Here is a 23,318-nt window from a genome sequence, read left to right as displayed (position 1 = left end):
TTAAATGGTGTTCTCTAAATAATGAGAATTGTTTAAATAAACCATATACTGGTAAGGAATCACTGTAAACTCGATATACGTCATAAACTAAAAAAATTATTATAGAACTGTACAAGATTGGTTTCCATTGTCCCCACTCGTTTGTCAAAATTCTCAACTACCGCACCCTGCTCTAGTAAAAATTTACTGACTTCATTTTTAATATTAATAGTTACTAAATTTTTACTAGAGCAGGGTGCGGTAGTTAACGAGAATTATGACAAATTGCAAATGGGGACAATGAAAATTAATCGATTGGTTAACCCATAAGTCATGAACTAATAAAATTATTTTACAGATTTGATGACATTTCGAAAAGTCGGAAACACTTCTATAATAATTTTAATAGTTCGTGCCGTATCGATAGAGAAGTTATCTGAATAATAAGAATCCTTTAAATGAAGTTATCTGAATAATAAAAATCCTTTAAATGAAGTTATCTGAATAATAAAAATCCTTTACAAATATGATCCAAGTAATCCTGTAACAAAAAAAAATAAATTTAATTTCTCAAACAATGCAAAATTAAAAAGAAAAAGAAACAAATCATGTTATGCTTACCCAAAAATAAATTGATGACAATTGATTGCTTGAAAACCTTGAGACAAATGTATTATATATACAAATGTTTATTTTTAAAAATATCCATTCCAGATGAGAAACGATGAATACATAACCTGGTTTATTTTGTTTTTTGCGCGTATAGTGAGAAATTTCTCAACATCACTGGAAACAAAATATTACGCGTCGTTTCCTCTCCGACAAGGTTTCAGTGGATGAGTGGTGACAAATTTTTGTTTAACAAAATATCACTCTCGTGTGCACTAATTTTCACTATATATATATCTGTATATATATATACATATATTTATGTATATGCGTAAAATATACGCAGAAGCGTGGAAATAACAAATCTGTCTACTCTCGTAGACCGGCGCACAATATGTTAAATTTATTGCAGAAAAAGAAAGGTTAATACACACCAATAAATCGATGCCTGTGCCAAGTGAGTTGAGCCCAATAAAAAAGTCGTTGCTTAGAATTGTAATAATTTATATCACGTCCGGGATAAAATAAAAAATAAACTTCATCAATGTCCGCTTAAAGATGCATTTGAAAAATAAAAAAATTTTTTTTTTTTTTACAGACGCTGACATTGTTCAAGATCTTCCGGCTCAATTGTCCTTGGAGGAGGAGGAACGTAGCCTAAAACGTAAGTATTTAAAATCAATATTTATGTTTACATACTATATATTTTTCCTTAAAGTAGAAATAATCGTCGTCAAAAATAAGTAAACAAGTCTATCTCGCTTCAAAACTGGAACTTGAATATTAAAATGCTGTTATCTTTTATACAAAGTAGACGTTCTTGTTATGCAAAGCAATGCAATTTGACGGCGCCACTCGCAAAAGCAAAAATTATTTACTGGTATAGGTCAGTGGCTTTAGATCTTTGACCTCTAGAATCTAATCCGAAATTTGCAAAACTTTTTTTTTTAATTTCAATATAGGGAAAAGAGACTAATTGTTTATTAAATTCACAGAGTTTGGAACACTTCTAACTGGTAGAACGAGTCAAATTTTGAAACGTGATGATTTTGGTAAAAAATCAACAACAACGTCTTCATTTGATGTTGTTTCAAATTACATAGCAACAGGTCGTTTTACATTTCATCGTAAAAATCTCTACTATTCGTTTGCATTCACGGCAATGACGCCACGACCAAGGATATTACAATTTCTCGATGTAACGGGTAATATTTTAGAGGAACAAACACTTGATCCAATTGGTGGGGTTTATCAAAATGCAACCGGTAAACTTTGTGGTGTTTGGCGAAGAGTTGCGCGAGATTATCGTAAATTATTAAAAGAAGAAAGACTATTTGTGAGTCTTACTTGGGAAACGACGTCATCATTAAATGGACGTTTATCGAGATATCGAGCATTGTCCACTGAACAGTTTAGTTCACTTTTGGAACCATCTTTGGGTGTTGATCGTGCAGCAATGTCAGGTTCCGGTGCAACTGCAATTGTATCAGCAACTTCGTTTATTTCAACACCTTCTGTTCATATTTCGTTGATATTCAATGGACTCTTTTTACCCAATGATATTGTTGATGTGCCAATAGTTGTTCAATTGGAGCACGCTGAAAAAAATCACATTGTATTGCGTGAGGAAATTTTGGTGAAGAAACCATCGAATGAAATAAATAGCGGTGAAGTTAGAGGGACGATAACGGTGACGGATCTGAGGTTACTTTCCAGGGGAAAGCTCACCATCAGTATTATGTCAAAGAAGGATCCAGAGGCGTTAAAATTATCGGGAGCAGTTTCGCCAAGAGTCAGTTGTGATATGTATCAGGCACTATTGACTTCTGATGTGGGAACAGCGTCGGGACTTGGTTGGGCATTTTTGGATCGATATGGAGCAATGAGGTATGGATTCGAAGTACTGGGAATGGAGAATCAGTATCCGGTTGCTTTGACTCTTATTGACGAGAGTGGTAAGAAAAAACTTGAGGTCGAGGATTTAACGCCTTCGCTGATTGGAGGTGTTGCTAATGGAACACTCGAGAGACCTGGACCTAGACTTTTGGAACCACTTTTGAATGGAGATCTCGCAGTGGTTGTGTCTTCTTTACAACAAACTGGTAGCAGTCTTAAGGGACGTTTAGTCGCAAGACCAGTTGCTGATGCAAGAGACACGGCTGGTCCTGTTCTTTTGCGAAGGGTCGATCAAAAGGTAAGTCTAAAATACCCTCTGAACTCCCAAAAACTTGGGGAGTTTTATAATTTTTTTATTTGGCTTTTCAGGATGCAAATCCAGTACCCGTGGGTTTAGTGTGGGCATCAGTTGATCCCGATTGTACTCTACATTACGAAGTAGAAATTTCCGGTCTTCCAAATGATCAAGATACAAGAGGTTTGAGGCTCTATTTGGAAACAATGCCAGCTTTGGCGCAAGGTGCTCCTGTATCGAGGCGATTACTTGAAGAATTTACGGGATCAGTTTTGGAGGGTTCGGTGGCAGGACTATTGCCAGTGGAACTCTATCGTATAGAATCGGGTATTGGATTTCTTGAAGTGACGAATAATCAATCGAGTAAATTGCTGAAGGCTCCGTTTAAGACAAGAGCGCCTTTGAGTTGTTTACCTCATTATGCAGACAATGATGTGGCATCGGTGGTTGCTTATAACCTTCAACCACCACAATCGGATCTAGAAGTAACGGCTTGTTTTCATGAGACACGATTTTATGAAGAGGGAACACAATGGACGTCGAGTTCAGATCCCTGTTCCATGTGCCATTGTCGCAGGGGATTGGCGCACTGTGATCCTGTTCCGTGTCCTGTTTTACAATGTGCAATTGGAAAACAAATGAAGGCACCTGGGAATTGTTGTCCCATTTGTTCAGGTAGTTATAATGAAGTTTTCTGAATAATAAGAATCCTTTAAATGAAGTTATCTGAATAATAAGAATCCTTTAAATGAAGTTATCTGAATAATAAGAATCCTTTGACTGTCGGAAAGCCTAAATTTAAGCTTTTTTTTGATGGATTTTGCTAAATGCTGGCTGGCTAATGATTAATCATATTATCCAAGGAATCCTGTAACAAAACAAAAAATTAATTTCTAAAATCCTTCCCTAGTGTTGGTAGAAATTTATCCTTCAAAAATTTACTTACCACTGCTTTTTAGTATCGAAACTCAATGATGACAATACGACAATTGCCCTGACGAAGGGATGCACTTTGGCTGGACAATTTCATCTTGCTGGATCATCATGGCATCCTTATTTGCCACCAAATGGTTTTGATACTTGTGCCCTTTGTACCTGCGATGTAAGTTGTGATTAGAAATCATTTAATTTTTAAAATTTAATAATTTCTTTTTATAAAACTTTTTATAAACTTTCTGTTTTTTAGATCATGACACTCCAGGTGCGTTGTCCACGAGTTCAGTGTCCTCCATTAGACTGCGATGAGAAGGATGCGTTCAGACCGGAAAAGAAGGCTTGCTGTAGACAATGTCCAATTTTAAATGTAACTTACGCCAATGGAACGGAAGCACAACTTCCAAGGGATCAGGCAGCGATATCGATACGTCGCACATCAGAAGAGATACTCGCCTCAGGTGGATGTAAATATCCCATTGGTGGTCCTTATGAAAATGGAAAAGAATGGCATCCACGAATTCATTCACATGGGGAGGCAAAGTGCGTCAAGTGCCGTTGCAAGGTAAGTCTTTTTTTTCGTAAATTTTTGTAAAGGAGCGTAAATGTCGGTAAAAAAAATGGTAACACCAAGTATAATTTTGTAAAAAAGCGTAATTCTCGTTAAAAGATGGTAATACATAGATCGTAAACTTCGATTAAGTACAGGGTAACTAAATGGAAATATCGGTCAAAGGTGGTAAACGCTCGTAAATTATGATAAAGCAGCGTAAGTGACGGTAAAAGAAGGTAATAGTTTGTAACTATCGGTAAACGAAGGTAACGAATCGTAAATTTCGGTAATAGAACGTAAATTTCGATAAAAATATTTAACTTTCGGTAAAATGTTGTAAATTTTGGTAAGAAATCGTAAAATTTGGGTAAATATCGGTAAAATGTCGTAATAGTTCGTAAAATAAGGTTAAAAAAAAATTTGTACAATTATGGACTTCCGTTTTTGCAGAACGGTGACATCCGCTGCGATCGTAAACGATGTCCACGATCAGTTTGCAATTCAATTGTACATCAAATAAGACGTGGTGAACGTCCCGCTAATTTGGATGATTGCTGCGCTTATCAATGTCGACGAGCACGACGTCATCATCGAAACAATCATCATTCGTCGTCAAAACACGCAGTTGCACTACGTGGACTCAGCTGAGTTTTCGTCTAAAAAAAATGTTTGTGTAATTTTTTTTTTTTTCACTTAATATTCCATCAATTTTCTCTGATTGATTGATAATGTTTTGCAATATAATTTGGCTCTTATCACAAAAGCCAATAATTTATAATCACTCTCTCTCTCTTCTACTCGAATATTACTGACCAATCAGAGTTGCTTTGAAAAAAAATGAGTTGTGGACGTACCTTAATGTCATAAATATTGTTCACACCTGTTGTTATGGTAATATGTCTCCCTCATTGCTTTGATACCATATAGACAGTAGTGTGAACAAACCCTAAGAGGGAAATTCACTAGAACATCCGAAATGTGAAACTATGTCCTCTATAATATTCTGCCATTTTGTATTGTAAAATGAGCTTTATTTGAGAAGAAATTTTTTTTCACATTTCAAATGTTTTAGTTATATTTCTATTGTCTCTTTAGTAAAAAAAAAAAAGAGAGAGATAGAGGGAGCGTCGAAGAGAAAGGTGCGTCATTATTAAAAACTTGCCAATTTGCGCGCACCCGCACTCTCCGAGTTACCCAAAAGCCAAAGAAGACTGAAGAACCTAGATGGCGTTATCATCGGTTCTTACATTAAAAAAAAGCCATTGTTAATCGTACGCTATATATAAATTTTTTTTCAAATCGCGATGCAAATCAATTATGGCAAATTGATATTTAACCTGAAAAATACTCAATGTACAGAAGCTTAGCATTTAAATTTTGCGCTCTTTTTTTTATGAAATATTATTTTTTCAAAGAGCTGACAGTGTCAGTGATTATTTTTCAGGTTATGTTGTTACAATACAATTTCAATTCCTTTCGTTTGTTTTTTATTTCTGTTAGATTTTTCTTTTTTTTTTTTTTTTGATCCATTGAAAAAATTTATTTTGTCAAAATAGAAAATTTTTGTATATTTTTGATTGGCTTCTTCAAAACTTGTCCAACAGTAAACCAATTAAAATACAAGTTACATGGGAAATGTCGCTTTTACCCCTACCATCTTAAAAATTGATTTGCATCCGATTTTCGCCCAATTCATCGCTTTTCACAAGCATTCATTATTATTATTATTATTATTATTTTTCTTAGAATTAAGTATAACTTATATATTCAGACCAGATTTTGATATAAAACTTCGATTCTTGAATTGAAATTTTTTAGAATTTCAAAAATTCTGAGAATTGGAGGTTATAATCGTCAAAAAAAAAATTATTTTTTTTGCAGCTACTTTATTGTATTTTAACTTTCTGAAAAATCAAAAAAAATTTCCTTTTTTTTGTGCTATTGTGACAATAATAATTATTAGTATTAGAAAAATCTGATAATTGTTGTAAAATTGTCAAAATGCAAAACGTAAACAGAAAAAAAAAATGTAAAAGGTAAAAATTGCCTCGGGTAAGGAAAAAAAAAATTATCAAACGTTATTGATTGGGATTTAGTAATTATTAGGGGAAAAAAATTACCGGCCAATCAAAAACGTTTAATGCATTGGAATTTTTAGTAGGGGGGAAAGCAAGGTTGAGAAAATTTGTACTCTAGTCAATTTTTACATTCATCTTTTTCTTTACGTTTTTCTTATTAATTAGGCGCGGATTTTTATGTGAGTAAAAACAATTTTTTTTATAATTTTTTTTTTTTAATAATCAGCAGGATTTTTTTTTTTTTTTTTTGTAATAATAGCAGAATATTTTTTATACTGTTTTAGTTTTTCATATTTATTTGTAATTTTTTTTTTAAAATCTAGGGATGTTGTCTATAAATATATAAAAAAAATAATTTGGGTGAAATTGCTTTCTTAAAAGTTCGCTGCCTAGTCATTATTATATTGTATATCAAAAATAATTTTAATTCTATTAAAAAAAAAATTTTTTTTGGTTTTTAAAATCCAAAATATTATTTATAATTCTTTTTTTTTTAAACAATAAGTAGGTAATTTTTTTTAATAATTATTTATTTAATTTATACTCAGCAGCAAAGACTGAGGAGAATTGCGCACTTATAAAAAAAGAGTAAAAAAACTATTTTTATTGAAAAATATTTTTAAAAGAAAAAAAATTTGTCTCTGCTGGTGAGTTTATATATATATATATATATATATATATAAAGCGTCTTATTTATTACTCTGGGCAATTTTTTCGACAAAATTGACATAAACAAACGCTACGTGCCAGTAAATGTGTATTTCACGAAGAGGAGAATGATTTAGTTTCTAGATATACATATATATATATAAATATATATATATATATATATATAGTAGGCGTAGCTGATAATTAGGAATCGAATTCAATGTTACCGCTGTTATTATACTGCGACTATTCAGATTTTGTATTTTCTACAAAAAAAAACATAGATTAAAAAAGAAGCGAAAGAAAAATTTGTAATAAATAAATTTTTTAGTATTGTTTTATATGAAAATTGTATACTTTAGGCTGAGTCCACAGTGGGCTGATTATGTTAACATAAGAATCTCATTTGTTGATACAGCTTTAGTGATCCAGTGTATACTTGGCTTAACACTGGTTTTTGAAAAATTACATTCAGTAGAAATATTAAAATTACTTACACTGAGACTCAAGCAAACTATTTTTTTTTTTTAAATCAGTTATATTTTTTTACAATTTTCTAACCTTAAAAACAATAGAGGTAGTCGAGGATTACACCCAACTGTACTTTCGGTTTTACGACATTTTAAAAAGTCGTGACACCTCTATAATAGTTTTTATTATAGACGTATCAATAGAGAAGTTATCTGAATAGTAAGAATCCTTTAAATGAAGTTTTCTGAATAATAAAAATCCTTTAAATGAAGTTTTCTGAATAATAAAAATCCTTTAAATGAAGTTCTCTGAATAATAAAAATCCTTTGAAACGAATGCTTCCGTTACGACATCATTGAAAACTCACTGGCGACTGAAAAATATAAAATGCTGTCAAACACCTGAAATGTGTTGATCGTTAGGCTGTGTTTACACGACTGCGTTTTGCTTTGCACAATGAGTGAAAAAACGATGAAAATATGTTTCTCTCTTTCTCATTGTTCAATGTAAATGGGACCTTACCGTTTCACTTTTGCATTTAGCAACTTTTGTCCCATGAAAAGGCACCTTTATTCGAATTTTTGTTAATAATAGTAACCCATCCCTTCAAAAGCTAATTTACAATTGAATCTAAAAAGTGAATTTGAAAAGAGATATATTTCTATCCTTTTCTATCTCATGCATCTCCTTTTAGAATCCATTGTAAATTGACCCTAATAAAACCAAACTAACAAGTGTCGCTAGTAGTCTCATTGAATTTAAGATTTAATATTTCTGAGTAATGCGTTTTTGAAATTGAAACCTTGTGAACAAACAGTATGAATGTCAGAAATTTGTAAACAGAATTCTAGATAAATTATTTTTTTGGTATTAGAAAATATTAAAATTTTGGTGCGTAAATATGCGTGAAAAAAATTTTTTGCGTAAAATATGCTAAGATAATGTAACAGTGATTTACTTGCGCTGAAAATTTTTAGGTCCTTGATCTGAAATGCCTATAAATGTGACGCGCTCTGAAAGAAAGGGAAAAAATTATAGGTTATGTTTATAATAGTTTACAAACTATCATAAACATAACCAATAATTTTTTGCTATTTTTAACATCTTTTCTCTCCAGAGCGCCTCATACACTGTACGTACTTCCGGTTTCCGATTTTAAAAATTCGTGACACTTCTATAATAATTTTATTAATTCGTGGCGTATGTATTTGCCATACGCCACGAACTAATGAAATTATTATAGAAGTGACACGACTTTTTCAAATTAACACATAATTCTCGTCAACTACCGCACCCTGTTCTAGTGAAAATTCAGTAACTTTTAATTTTAACAAAAAAGTCACTAAATTTTCACTAGATCAGGGTGCGGTAATTGACAAAAATGGGGACAATGGAAACCAACCACCATGAACTAAAAAAATTATAATAGAAGTGTCACGACTTCCTCAAACCGGAAGTACAAATCGTCGGTATATTTGACCAAGTGTACAACTTTCTATTTATAGCTTTTTTTGTCACCATCCGGTATTATTAAAAAAAAAAAAATTTTGCGATTAGTTATGTAGATTCTTTTTTTTCCTTTTTTTTAACGCACCGCTGGCAGTATTTATCAGTGGAGCGACTTTCGCTCAGATACGCTTAAAGTTGATTAAAAAAAATTAATAATAATATTAATTAAATAAAAAAAAAATAAATAAAACACTGTGAATGAAAGAAAAAGTTGGGACTTTGGTAAGAGGCCTTTCTCTCACATATGAGAGATATATATATATAAATGAGAACTAGAAACTTTTTTTTATACGAAAGAATGATATAACTATAAACTTTTTTTTGTATGTTTTTTGCGTTTTTATTTGTAAACTGTTATATAATGAGCAACGTTTACGTTGTTTAGGTTTATTAATTACTAACTTGGCTCATAAATATTATCATCCTTTTTTTCTTTTAAAAAATAACGGTAAATCCATTCCAAATATCGATATATCGATAAATTTTTTTTTTTTTTTAAATATAATCGACTATTGAAAACTATTTTCGATATTTAAGATATCGATACATCAGTTTCGATATAGTTCACTAACATATCTTTGATAGATCGATATATCGAAAGTTCGATACAACCATTTATAAAAATATTCGTTATATTTAAATATAAAAATTTGGAAAGTGTAAAAAAAATTAAACGCACCCAATTTTGTAACTGCTGTTCTTCCAGTTGAAAATTCGTGACACTTCTATAATAATTTTATTTAGTTCGTGGCGTAAACATTGATTACAATAAACACCACGAACTAATAAAATTATTATAGAGGTTTGATGGTATTTCGAAAAGTCGTGACACTTCTGTAATAATTTTATTTAGCTCGTGGCGTAAACATTGGTTATTCGTCATAAACTAATAAAATTATTATAGAAGTGTCACGACTTTTCGAAATACCATCAAACCATAAGGAAAGCAGTTACGTGTTTTTTTTTTTTTTTAAAATTACTATTCTAATTGGCTTGACAATTTTTTTTGTTTAGTGAAAATTTTTGTCATAGATAATAAAGAATATTGATGAGCCTCATCACTAATTATTGTATACACACACACACACACTATGCGAAAACATCGATAAAAAAAAATGCAAGTTTTTTTTTGCATCATTCTCTTAATCGACAAATATTATATATGAAAACATATCATCGTGATAATCACAAAACACAATTATAATCACTGTATATCAGAAAAATCATAATTAAACGTTTAATTTTGTTGAATGTTGATATCGATGGTTTTTTAAAGTGAATAAACAATCGTGATAACGTCTTTGGCATTTGTTTTATTGTATATATATTCAAAAATATAGGTTAAGACGAAACATAACCTTAAAAATTAAGGTCTTATGTCAAAAACATAGGTTAAAACGAACATAACCTCAAAATTGAAGGTCGCAAATATATGTCCGTTACTGATATAATGACGTGAATATAGCCGCAATACTTTTTTTCTCCTTTCTTTAAAGCTGCGTTCACAATGGACTTCTTGTGTTGATATGACAGAACGAATAGAATAGATTTCTTATTGTATTCGTTCTGTTATATCAAGACAAGAAATCCATTGTGGACGCAACTTAAAGCAAAGTGTTACTATGGCAATAGGCCTAAGCGAAATGAAATCTCTAATCGTAAATTTTAAGCTTTTACATGAGAGAGAAAAGGACAAAAGATATTTCTATCCTTTTCTCTCTCATGTAAAAGCTTAAAGGTACGGTCACACGACTTTTGGAAAAACCATTCTTGTCTTTCTCTCTCCTAAGACAGAGGCATAAGATTGTCTCACTCTGCATTTTCTTACATTTCCCAAAGACGGAAAATGCAGAGTGAGACAAACTTATGCGCCTGTAATAGGAGAGAGAAAGACAAGAATGGTTTTTCCAAAAGTCGTGTGACCGTACCCTAAGATTTACTATTAGAGATTTCATTTTGCTGAAGCCTAGTGGTTACCAGGGCAGCAGATGCCATAGCAACCGTTGCTATGGCGCCTCATAGAGCAAGATGTGAACATAACCTCAAAACATAGATTAAAGATTAAGTAGCAAACATAACCTCAAAATTTGTGTCAAAAGACAAGAGAGGCATAACCTCAAAGTTCAGGTCACAAGTCCAAAAGGGAAACATAACCTCAAACTTTTAGTTTAACTATATTAAATAATAAATAATTAATATTATTTTTTTAAATTATTAATAAATACTCAATAATTATAAATATTAACTTTATAATATTGTTAATTATTTTGAAATTATTATAATTTACCTTACAATATTATGAAAAGAAAAATTACAAATTAATAAATAATTATAATTACACTCGTTTTTTTGAACTACTTTGTGTGAACAATTATTATAACAACTGGTGACATTTGTGTCATTAATTTTGCAAACTATTGTTGTTCATTAAACAATATAGTCTATCTTGTGAAAAAACACTTGTGCGTACATTAAAATTCAAAACTAATCGACATATAAATAACGGTCAAATGAAAATTATATTTCTTGTCACTAAATAGTCTTTTGCGTGTTTATAACTCCGGAAAGATTAAAAAAAAAAAAAAACATTAAAAATGAGAATTTTTTCAATTACATTTGCTCTTGTCGGCATTTTAGTTTCGGTAATTTATGCAATACCAGCAATACCCGATCCAATTGATGCTGCTTCAAATTTAGCCAATCGATTTGGACAAATTCCTGAGGATTTGGCCGATATTGGTTTATCGCAAATGGAAAATGTACTTAAACAAGCTAAACAAGCGGCAAATGCTGAAAAAAATCCGGGTTTATTGCATAATTTAGTTCCACGTATTGATAATATGATTAATAAAGTTCGTAATCTTGCAAAAGATTTAACTCTTGGAATATCAGAAGTTGGATTTAAAGGATTATTAGGACTTCCCTCGGATGATAAATAATGCAGGTGAGATTTATTTATTGGGAAAAAAAAAAATTTTTTTCCCTCTAGGGAAAAATCAATCAGAAAATAATTACTAGATACCCACTAGCCATTTGTCATAATTCTCGTCAACTATCGCGCCCTGCTTTTGTAAAAATTTATTGACTTTATTATTAAAATTAAAAGTTACTAAATTTTTACTAGAGCAGGGTGCGGTAGTTGACGAGAATTATGACAAATAGCAAATGGGGACAATGGAAATCAACCGAATGGTTACACCATAAATCACGAACTAATAAAATTATTTTAAAGATTTAACGGGATTTCGAAAAGTCGTAACACTTCTATAATAATTTTATTAGTTCGTGGCGCGTATCAATAGAGAAGTTATCTGAATAATAAGAATCCTTTAAATGAAGTTTTGTGAATAATAAAAATTCTTTGAAACGAACCCTCACGATACGAAATAATTAAAAAAAACTGGCGATTCATTGAAAAAGTATTACCTCAATTTCAATGAATTTTATTTAGTTAGTTTCTATAAACAATTTGTATCGGTAGGGAAGTTGTCTGAATAATAAAAATTCTTTAAATGAAGTTTTCTGAATAATAAGAATCCTTTAATAATATTGTCCCAAGTAATCCTGTAACAAAAAAATAAATTAATTTTTCAAAAAAGGAAAATTGAAAAAAAGAAACAAATCATGTTATGCTTACCAAAAACATAATTGATTACAGATGTTTGACGACATTTCTAAAAGTCGTGACAATTTTTCTATAATAATTTTATTAGTTCATGGCGTATATAATGCAGGTTGGTTTTCATTGTTCCCACTCGCCATTTGTCATAATTCTCGTCAACTACCGTACCCTGTGAAAATTTAATGACTTTATAGTTAAAATTAAAAATTACTATAAAGTCACTAAATTTTCACAGGGTTAAATTTTCTACTGCACCCTGTGAAAATTTAGTGACTTTATAATTAAAAAATAAAAGTTACTGTAAAGTCACTAAATTTTCTCAGTGTGCGGTAGTTGATGAGAATTATGACAAATGGCGAATTGGGACAATGAAAACCAACCCTTATATGCAATAGGTTAAATATAAACGCTTTCTAATTGGTTGATAAGTTTTCTGGACTAATTTGCCAGCCAATCAGAAATATTGTTTACTAAAATTAACCCAAAATCGGAAACTATCATTACATATTCAATTTTAATTTTAAAAAAATGAAATAATTATTTTTAATTTTATTTCCAGAACCACTTAACAGAAAGAAATTCTTATCAATATATACATATATTATTTGTTTTGAGAAAAAATCTAAAGGAGAAAAGGAAAATTTCCAGAGAAATATTAAAGTTGTAATTTTTTAAAAATATAATTTATTAAAATTGTTATTAAAATTGTAATTTTTAAAAAATTTTAAATAAAAATTTAATATCATTACCTGAATTCCTAAAAAAAATGAAATTATTAATAATGAACTTATTAATGAATAATTTGAATTTATTTTTATTACAAGAACAATTTTTCTATTAAAAATTTTTTTTTTAGAGAATTAGAATATTTAATTTAAAACATAGAATATTAAAAATGTTTTATTTAATATTCTGTATTTTAAATTCAATATTTCAATTCTTTTTCTAAAAAAAATGTTTTTTAAGCTAAAAAGTTTTAAAGGCAATGTATAATTAAAAAAACCATTTTTTTAGAAAACTTAACTTTTTATTTTAATATAAAAAAGTACAATAAAGATTTTTTTTTTAGAAAAAATAAAATAACTAATCAACTACAATATTATTTCTTCTTCTTCTTTTTTTTATTCAAAATGACCAGCAGCAATTAATGTAATTTGCCTGCTTTCCTTTGGTACTTCTAATTTTGAATTAAGATGTTTTATTAACGTTTTCTGTAATTCAAACCTCCTCTCTAATCGTCTTAATTTTTGCCTCAACATTTTTATCGTTTGCCTTTGATCTTTAACTTTTTTTGATGCCGACTGAAGTTTCTTCACTGTTGTTTCATGTATTTTCAATTCTTCTTTTTTCTTTTTCAACAATAAAGCTTTTCTTTTTGCCTCCTCTTTTGTGGATATAATTGAATTTTTTACAATCTTAGGAATCCTATATATATTTTCAATAGGAAAAAAAAATTACATCTTCATTTAAAAAAAACATGATTTCAAAAAAAAAAAAAAATTGAAAATTATTATTAGAAAAATAAAAACTTACACAGTTGGTGTAATTGAATTAATCCTATTAACTGGTTGATTAATTTTTAAAGCATACAACATTTTACCACTAGAAAAGAAATTTAATTTTACCATAAAATTTTTATTTTATTTTTTTTTTTTCAAATTAAAAAAATTTTTACCTAAACGGTTGTGAAATATTTGGCACTAATGGTTGATATGTTACAGGCATGTTAAATTTTACATCTGGCATTATTATATTTCTGAAATAATTAAAATATTTCAATTTATAGTGAGATAAAAAAAAAAATTTTTTATCATCGTAATTGAAAATAGAGAATAAAAAAAAGGACAAAAAGAATTTCTTTCAAAAAATACAATATACATACGGAGTAATATTACAAGGCGGCGTATTTAATACGTAGGGATATTTAATTAATAGTTTTGCGGGTTCGGCAGATTTAATTGTTTCATTATCTTCCAGTCTTGCCACATAGTTATGGTCCGTTAGCACCGTTCTTGCAAAAAAATGAAAAAAAACTATAATTTTTCATAACTTACATTAACATACGTAAATATGCGTAATTTACGTAAATATATGTAACAAACATAAATAAGTGATAAAAGTAAATTACTCATATTAACGTGTTTTACGTTACTTACGTTAAGAGATGTAAATACGTGTAATTTAGGTATATCCGTGTAACGAACGTAAATTACTGGTTTACGTAAATTACTTATATTTACGTAACTTACATAAACATACGTAAATATATGCAATTACGTACATTTAAGTAGCAAAGGTAAATAATTGATTTTAACAAATTATCATATTTGTGAATAATTACGTAGCTTACGTTAATTACGTAACTTACGTTAATTACGTAATTTACGTTGCTTACGCAATCTGCATTACTTACGTAATTTACGTTAATTGTGTTACTTACACCAACATACGTAACTTACGTTAATTACGTTGCTTGCGCCAACATACGTAACTTACGTTATTATAGGTAACCTACACCAATATACATAACTTACGTTAATATACGTAACTTACGTAAATACACATAACTTACGTTAGTATACGTAACTTACGTAAATGTACGTAACTTACATAAATATACGTAACTTACGTTAATATACGTAACTTACGTTAGTATACGCAACTTATGTTAGTATACGTAACTTACGTTACTTTACGTAAGTATAGGTAAATATGCATAATTATGTAAGAAACGTGTATAAACGATTTACATAAATTATTTATATTTACGCGATTTACGTTATTATACGTAAATATATGTAATTACGTAAATTTAGATAACAAACGTAATAATAATGATAGATTTACCCAAATTGCTTCCTTTTACGTTCTTTACGTAACTTGCGTTAATAGACGTAAATATACGTAATTTATGCAAAGGAACGTTGATAAGCGTTTTACGTAAATTACGTTGTTTTACGTATGTTAATGTAAGTTACGTAATTCATGTTAATTACTGGAATATACGTAATTTTGCGTAACTGACGTAAATTAATGTGGTGAACGTTAATATTAGTAATTACTGTAATTTACGTACAGAACGGCAATTTACGTATTTACGTTTTGTAATAAACGTAAAATTTGTAATATAGGTTAAATACGTAGTAAACGTAATATATATAATAAACGTAAATTTTTAAAATTAATTTTTTTTTTCTTACTCTATTGAACAAGTGACTTTTGTTGGCTCTTGTATTTTTGTCATTGCAAGTGTAGGCACTGAATATGGTTTTAATATTCTTTGTCCTAATTCTTTGTGAACTTGAAAACAATCGTCTGTAAAATGTTGTGAGCATATTCTATCCGTTGGTGCAATTAATCCATGATTCATTATTTTACACCAAATTTTTCTTGTTGCTTGATCTGATGGAAATCTTTGGAAAAAAAAATTTCCTTTTTTTAAAGAGTTTTTCATGTACTTTTTAATGAAGAAAAAAAATTTTTTCAAAAAAAAATTTCTACCCCCATTTTTTTTGCAAAATTAACCCTTATTTTTTGTTTTTAACCCCTTTTTACTTTCTTAAAAATTTAAAAAAAAAATTTTTTGAATGTATTAATTTTTTACAGAAAAATAATGTAAATATAAATATGAAATAACAATAAATTTTGCAAAATCTCATATATGACATGTTTAAAATATTTAAGTAAAATATATAATTTAAAAAATATATTTTTATTTACCTGTGAAATGAAATGTCAAATGCTTTATTATAAACTCGTCGACAAAGCATACATTTAACCATATTTATAATTAATATATTTTATTTCAAAAAAAAAAAAAGATATATCACACACAATTAATCGTTATATCTAATTGTTATTTTTCTTTTTTCTTTTTTTTTTAATAATATAAGTTACGATAAAAGAATTTTTTTTACGCGGTTTGACATACACACGAAAATATCAACATAACCTTCACAATGTTATAGAAAATATTTTATAATTCAAAAAAAAGAAAGAAATAGAGAGAAATTTCTCTCTGATTGGTGGAATTAAATGTTCGCCAATGGAAATATTTTTGCCTTCTGCTATACAATCAGGGTTCGGAAGTATTTAAGTAGGGTGGGAGAAAATTCAAAATGGACGCAAACTGAATCGACATGATCGACATTTTTTTATATTGAAATTATTATTTATTATAATTTCAAATTTTTTAAATATCTCCCTTAAATGAAATTTTATTAAAAACATTATAAATAGACATTAATTAAAAACAATTTAATGATAATTTAACAAAAATAAATATTATATTACATAATTAATTATTAATTATTAAATTGATGATAATAATAATAGATTATATATTATATAAAAAAATAATAACAATAATGATATAAATATAATAAAATTATTAATATTATAATTATTATTATTATTATTATTTTTACATACTTAAGTACATTATGTAAATTAATATTTTTTTTTTATTAAAAAGGAATATAATTAACAAAAAAAAAATAAATTCAATAGTGAAAATATTTTTATATTGCTTTATTAACGTTTTCTTATTATTAAGTATTTTATATAAGCGCGCTTTTTTCGACCTATAAGAAAGTTGTCGTAGCGCAAGCGCAGTAGCGTTTAGGTACGGTCATTGACAACTCTGTTTTAACTCCATCCTTGTCTAGTAGTCTTGCCTTTTAATCCCGTAATCACATGGGATTGAATTTTATTATATTATTTTTATATTTTAGTAATATATATTTTAAAAATAGAAAATTAATTACCAAATAATAAAATGGTCGATAAACAGCAAAAACGTGTTGAGGAAGAAATTACAAAACTTGTCGAAGATATTGATAAAAATTTTCTTCGAAAAATGCAGGTAAACTTAACCTTAAAACTAATCTATTTTTTTCCCCCTATATAAATATATATATATATATATAGTTTTGATGTTAAGTTGTTTGGATCTTTATTTAAATTTATAGTATGATGTTTAAATTTTTAATAAGTATATTTTTTGCTTCATTATTTTATTTTATTAACATAAAGCTTTTCGCGTAAAAACATTAGACATCTGCAGATGAAAAAAAGGTTATGGTTTATCGTCGCTACAATATAAAATATATTATGAAATTAAAATATAACATATAAAAATAGAATATAAAATTAAAAAGTAAAATAAATTTTTAAATGTAACGTATACGAATTTTAAATTTTCAATAAACATAACCTTAAATTACATAACATATTCAATTTTAATAATTTTACTTTTTTAAAAAAATTTTTTAAATTTAATTTTTTTACATTTCTAAAATTTTAATTAATCTTTCAGACATTTAATAATTTTTTTTTTTTTTTTTTTTTTTTAAATTAAGGACGTTTATCCATGGAAATGCAGACCTCGAGAAAAAAATTAATTAATTAACATTTAAATAATTAAAATAATAATTCTATACTCTGTTCCAGGAGAGATCGATATTTTTCTGTGCATCTTGTTGTAAAAGGGTGTATATTTTGAAGTGAAAAAGGCGTTTTCTAGATTTTTTTTTTTTTTCTGAAAAACATAGCCAATATGATATGAAAAGGATTGTAACATGTGTTGCTTTTTCTATATAACTAAAATCAAGCAAACATATTTAAAATTTTTGTGAACTGCGAACATGCTATGGGATTCCTTTTAGCAACGGCGCTAAGTAGCGCATTGCATTAATTAGCATTAAAAAATTAATTTTTTTTTTTTTTACAGACTTATTGTATATGATAATCAAGATCAACTACCGTTTGAATTTTGTTAAAAAAAAATTAATTAGTGGCGTGTAAGATAAAAAACAAAGTCAATCGGCGCGCTACGAGTTAGCGAATTGGTCAAGCTTTTGTTACAAATTGCTTTGGAGCGTAGCGCAAAGTCACTAGCTATAACACAAATTGAAATTCACTTAAGAGGAGAATACACTGAGTTTTTTTTTTCAAAAAATCAAATTTTTTTTTAGTTTTCGTTACCATAATTATTTAAGGTGGCGATAAAAATTGTTTACAATGTTTTCAAGGGTTATAACAGGGTTAAAATAAAGTGGTTAACCCACTTGGTGTTTAATTTTTTAAAAATCCTTTTTTTTTTGCCTATACAAATTAAAATTTTTATATTCATATGGAAAACAAAGTTTTCATTATCCAACATAATAAGAATAATCATATAATTCGTATAATAAAAAATTATAAAACTAAATTAATTTATTTAACAAATAAATAAGAAACTCAACCCCCTCCCCCCTTACCCCCCTTATAAATGAAGTTTTATTCTAATTCTATTAATATAATTCTTGTAAATTTTTTAAAAAAAGTTCCATTTTTTTCCTTTTTTAAGTTTCCAACTTTTTTATTAGACCATTTTTAAAATAATATATAATATTCATCCGTAGCGTAGCGCTACTTAGCGCCGTTGCTAAACGAAATCCCATAGCAGGTCTCTAGAAGGTAGTCGGAAGGGTCTTTTATGGCTTTTCATTGCAAAATTAAAAATTGTTGGAATTTAAAAAAAAAAAATTATATAAATATTATGTTTGCAATGTACAGGTTAAAACAATTACAACGATATAAAAATTTTTTGCAAATACTATAAGATGCAGAGTTTGTACATAATATGTAAATCATGAAATTATATAACTTTTCCAAAAGCAAATTTTAATATTTAGACGTAAAAATTTATATCGTTGGAATCGTCAAAATGTGCAAATGGTAAATTTAATATTTAAAAAATTATTTCTTTGGATTTAAATATTTTTTATTTTGCTCACCAAAATACCATAAAATCTATAAACGACCCTAAAATGGATAAAAAAAAATTTAGTTGTCAATACACATGTTTCTTCAAATTTAAAAGAAATTGAAAGAGAAAACTTATTTATATAGCGTAAAGGGACCAAATTCGATTTTTTTTTTCTCTCCTGGAACCGAGTATACTTTCTGAGAGAAAATATATCAATTTTCAAGGAAAAAAATTTTAAACCTATAAAATTATTTTTTTTTTTTATATAATTTGCATATAGAATAAAAATTTCTGTTTTATCGTGAATTTTAAGAAAAACAAAATTGAAATAAATACAAATTTTTTAATTAGTTTAAATAAATTATTAAAATGAAAAAAAAAAAATTTTTTTTAGGCCAATTTTATTCTTTAAAAATGAAAAAAGAATTTTTTAATAATAAATTTAGTATTAATTTTTTAGGCTGACATGCACAGATGTGCAGCAACATGTTATGACAATGATAGCTACAGTGTTCATAGAGCTGCAAATTGTGTGGAAAATTGTACATCTTCATTAAATAAAGCTCAACATTTTATTTCAGGGGAAATCGAAAGAGTGCAGGTTTATATTTTTTTATTTATTTATATTTACACTTTTACGGGCCAGAAGCCCCTTTAGTATATAAAGTACTTAACAAAAAGATAAAAAAAAAAAAAAAAAACTACAAACTAAAATAAGAAATGAAAAAATAAAAAACAAGTTGTAAATTCAGATGTTCATTACATGAAAATTTTGCTTTCTCTTTAGGATTAGCAAAAAAAATTTGCTTCCTCGTGAAGAAAACATTAACATTGAAATAAACATACAAAAATAATATAATAATTTATAAACATTTGAGTTAAATTTAAATAATTAATGGAAGTTAAAAAATTCACATTTTAGCTGAAATTTCTAAAAATTAATAAAAAAAATAATATATAATTTATAATTATTTACAATTATATCGATTCGTTTCAATGCAAGGAACACAGTTATTTTATATTTAAAACTTGAATTTAAATAAATACAAAATTTTTTACCTAAAATGTGAATTTTTTATTTTTTAACTTTCATTAATTTATTAAATTTACCTCAAATTTAAATTTTATATATACCAATCGATTTGTTTTCATGTAAGGAATATAATTATTTCATCTATAAAATTAAATTTAAATAATCACAAAATTTTATAGCCAAAATATGAGTTTTTGATTTTTTAACTTTCATTAATTCTTTAAATTTAAATTAAAATTATACTTTATATATACCGATCGAGATTTATCTTGACGTAAGGAATATGATTTTATTATATATAACCTTAAATTTTTCTATTTAAAAATTTTTACGATTAAAAAAAAAAATTTGGAAAAAAGACGATAAAATTTTTTTTTTGGGTATTTTTTAAAATCCTTTGGTCAGTTTTTAGATATTAATATGATAAATAGGCCTACCAAAATTTATCTAAATCCATTAAGTTATTTTCTAAACAAAAAAGGGATGCACACACACACATTCATACATCCGGACAATTGATCAGGATCTCGTATAACATGTTTCTATATAGAGAAAAATTTGTTTCCGCCACTTTGAAAATTTTTATAAACGAAAGGACTACAAAGCATTCTCCACGAGGAAGCAAAATACATCGAGAAAAAAGATTTCTTTGTTGCAAAGAAATCAATTTGTTTGACAAATTTTTTTTTTGTTACAAAGAAAATTTATTTGTTTCAAACAAATTATTTTTGATTCAAAGCAAAAAAATTATCTTCGTTTTAAAGAAATTTTTTCTTTAATTCAAATAAATGTTTCTTTCAGCCTATATCAATGTTCGAATTTCTTTAATTTAATGCACAAATTTTTTTTTTCTTTGAATCAAAGAAATTTTTTTTTTTTTGAATTTAAGAAGCTTTTTTTGTTTCAAAGAAAATTTTAATTTTAATAAAAGAAAAAAAAGTCAAAGAAATTTATTTCTTTAAATCAAATAAATCTTTTCTCTGGGTCTAATAATATTAATAAAATAATAATTTAATTAACAATACATATTTTTTTTTTAAGAAGATTTCAATAAATTATTATTATTAATTTAATTGCGTAAAAAATATTTTTTTTGGTAAATTAAAAATAAAATAGTTTTTTTATCAACATTTTTGGAAAAAATTTATTTTCTTTTTCTAACATTAAAATATACAGTTTGTTTGGAATAAAAAAAAAAAATTTTCCACATTAATAAAAAAAAAAACGTAATATTTCTCCACAGAATCGATTGCAACGGTGCGTGATGGATTGTAATGATAAAATACGCGATAAAATGGGTCCATCGCCATCGCAAAGTGTCGCCGATAGATATAGCAATGAATTTGAAAATTGTGCAACATCGTGTGTAGATACATATTGTGAAATGATGCCATCTGTTGAAAAAACAATCAGAAAAGCCCTCTCGAGTGGTGAATTTAATAATTTACCATCATAAATTGTTTTTATAGTTTAAAAGAAAAAAACTTTGTAAATAGAATTTGAAACTATTACCGTTTTTTTTGTTACGAAAAAACAAAAATGTTGACATAATGTGACATTTTTTTAAGCAAAATGTTATACGTTTCTGTAATAAAAGAAATATACCAAATTTTTTAAATGTGTAATTTTTTTCTAAATTTAAAAATTTTATAGTTGCAAAACATAAATTATTTAAAAAATAAAATAGTTTACATTTATTTTTCATTGTTTTTTATGTATTACACAATTTAACTCAATAAAAAAAAAATTTTTCATTACCGACATAGAAATCTACCTTACTGACTGATGGTAAATCAGTTTTTTTAAAAATGAAAATATAAAAAATTATCGACATAGAAATCTACCTTACCGACTGATGGTAAAGCAGGTTTTTTTGAAAAATGAAAATATAAAAAATTATCGACATAGAAATCTACCTTACCGACTGATGGTAAAACAGGTTTTTGAAAATATAAAAATTACCGACATAGAAATCTGCCTTACCGACTGATGGTAAAACAGTTTTTTTGAAAAATGAAAATATGTAAAATTACCGACATAGAAATCTACCTTACCGACTGATGGTAAAACAGTTTTTTTTGAAAAATGAAAATATAAAAAATTACCGACATAGAAATCTACCTTACCGACTGATGGTAAAACAGTTTTTTTTTGAAAAATGAAAATATAAAAAATTACCGACATAGAAATCTACCTTACCGACTGATGGTAAAACAGTTTTGAAAAATTACCATCGGTCGGTAATTACCATCAGTCGGTAAGGTAGATTTCTATGTCGGTAATTTTTTGTATTTTCATTTTTCAAAAAAACTGTTTTACCATCAGTCGGTAAGGCAGATTTCTATGTCGGTAATTTTTTATATTTTCATTTTTCAAAAAAACTGTTTTACCATCAGTCGGTAAGGTAGATTTCTATGTCGGTAATTTTTTATATTTTCATTTTTCAAAAAAACTGTTTTACCATCAGTCGGTAAGGTAGATTTCTATGTCGGTAATTTTTTATATTTTCATTTTTCAAAAAAACTGTTTTACCATCAGTCGGTAAGGCAGATTTCTATGTCGGTAATTTTTTATATTTTCATTTTTCAAAAAAAACTGTTTTACCATCAGTCGGTAAGGTAGATTTCTATGTCGGTAATTTTTTATATTTTCATTTTTCAAAAAAACTGTTTTACCATCAGTCGGTAAGGCAGATTTCTATGTCGGTAATTTTTTATATTTTCATTTTCAAAAAAAAACTGTTTTACCATCAGTCGGTAAGGTAGATTTCTATGTCGGTAATTTTTATTTTACTATCAGTCGATAACACAGTTTCCTTTAAGTAGGTAATTCTTGTCCCTTCTTTACCATCAATAAATATTGTAATTTCCTGTGAGCTTGAAATTTTTGTATTTTCATTTTGCAGTTTAACCTGCAGTTACATTACCGATTGAAATTGAAA

General features: G+C 27.4%; 3 protein-coding genes across 6 annotated transcripts in view; 2 read left to right on the top strand and 1 right to left on the bottom strand.

Moving 5' to 3' along the window:
• The window catches only part of LOC127290076 (dorsal-ventral patterning protein Sog), a 171,356-nt gene extending 158,009 nt beyond the window's left edge, over positions 1-13,347 (top strand). For all 4 annotated transcript variants that reach the window (XM_051318465.1, XM_051318464.1, XM_051318463.1 and 1 more), the window contains 7 exons: positions 1,187-1,252; positions 1,584-2,782; positions 2,854-3,454; positions 3,739-3,881; positions 3,966-4,277; positions 4,716-11,915; positions 13,153-13,347. In XM_051318465.1, coding sequence (XP_051174422.1) covers positions 1,187-1,252; positions 1,584-2,782; positions 2,854-3,454; positions 3,739-3,881; positions 3,966-4,277; positions 4,716-4,913 — 2,519 coding nt within the window. In that variant the 3' untranslated portion in view covers positions 4,914-11,915; positions 13,153-13,347. The remainder of the gene's footprint in view (positions 1-1,186; positions 1,253-1,583; positions 2,783-2,853; positions 3,455-3,738; positions 3,882-3,965; positions 4,278-4,715; positions 11,916-13,152) is intronic.
• Positions 13,348-13,598: 251 nt separating this feature from the next.
• LOC127290084 (uncharacterized) lies at positions 13,599-16,561 on the bottom strand. The gene is made up of 6 exons (XM_051318474.1): positions 16,314-16,561; positions 15,794-16,006; positions 14,476-14,604; positions 14,269-14,349; positions 14,127-14,195; positions 13,599-14,018 (listed from the first exon to the last, which is right to left on the bottom strand). Exons 1-6 carry the CDS (start codon positions 16,373-16,375, stop codon positions 13,715-13,717), a joined length of 858 nt encoding a protein of 285 aa, XP_051174431.1. The 5' UTR covers positions 16,376-16,561; the 3' UTR covers positions 13,599-13,714.
• A 689-nt stretch (positions 16,562-17,250) lies between these two features.
• LOC127290088 (protein FAM136A) lies at positions 17,251-21,989 on the top strand. Its single transcript, XM_051318479.1, has 3 exons — positions 17,251-17,457; positions 19,805-19,945; positions 21,621-21,989. Exons 1-3 carry the CDS (start codon positions 17,371-17,373, stop codon positions 21,831-21,833), a joined length of 441 nt encoding a protein of 146 aa, XP_051174436.1. The 5' UTR covers positions 17,251-17,370; the 3' UTR covers positions 21,834-21,989.
• The last annotated feature ends 1,329 nt before the right edge of the window (positions 21,990-23,318 follow it).

This window comes from Leptopilina boulardi, unplaced genomic scaffold (assembly GCF_019393585.1).
Source record: "Leptopilina boulardi isolate dan_hultmark-lab unplaced genomic scaffold, ZJU_Lbou_2.1 LbouV2_55, whole genome shotgun sequence".
In the NCBI taxonomy this organism is placed as follows: domain Eukaryota; kingdom Metazoa; phylum Arthropoda; class Insecta; order Hymenoptera; family Figitidae; genus Leptopilina; species Leptopilina boulardi.
The sequence above is the reverse complement of the archived record's forward strand: the minus strand, read 5'-3'. Positions and strand labels throughout refer to the sequence as shown.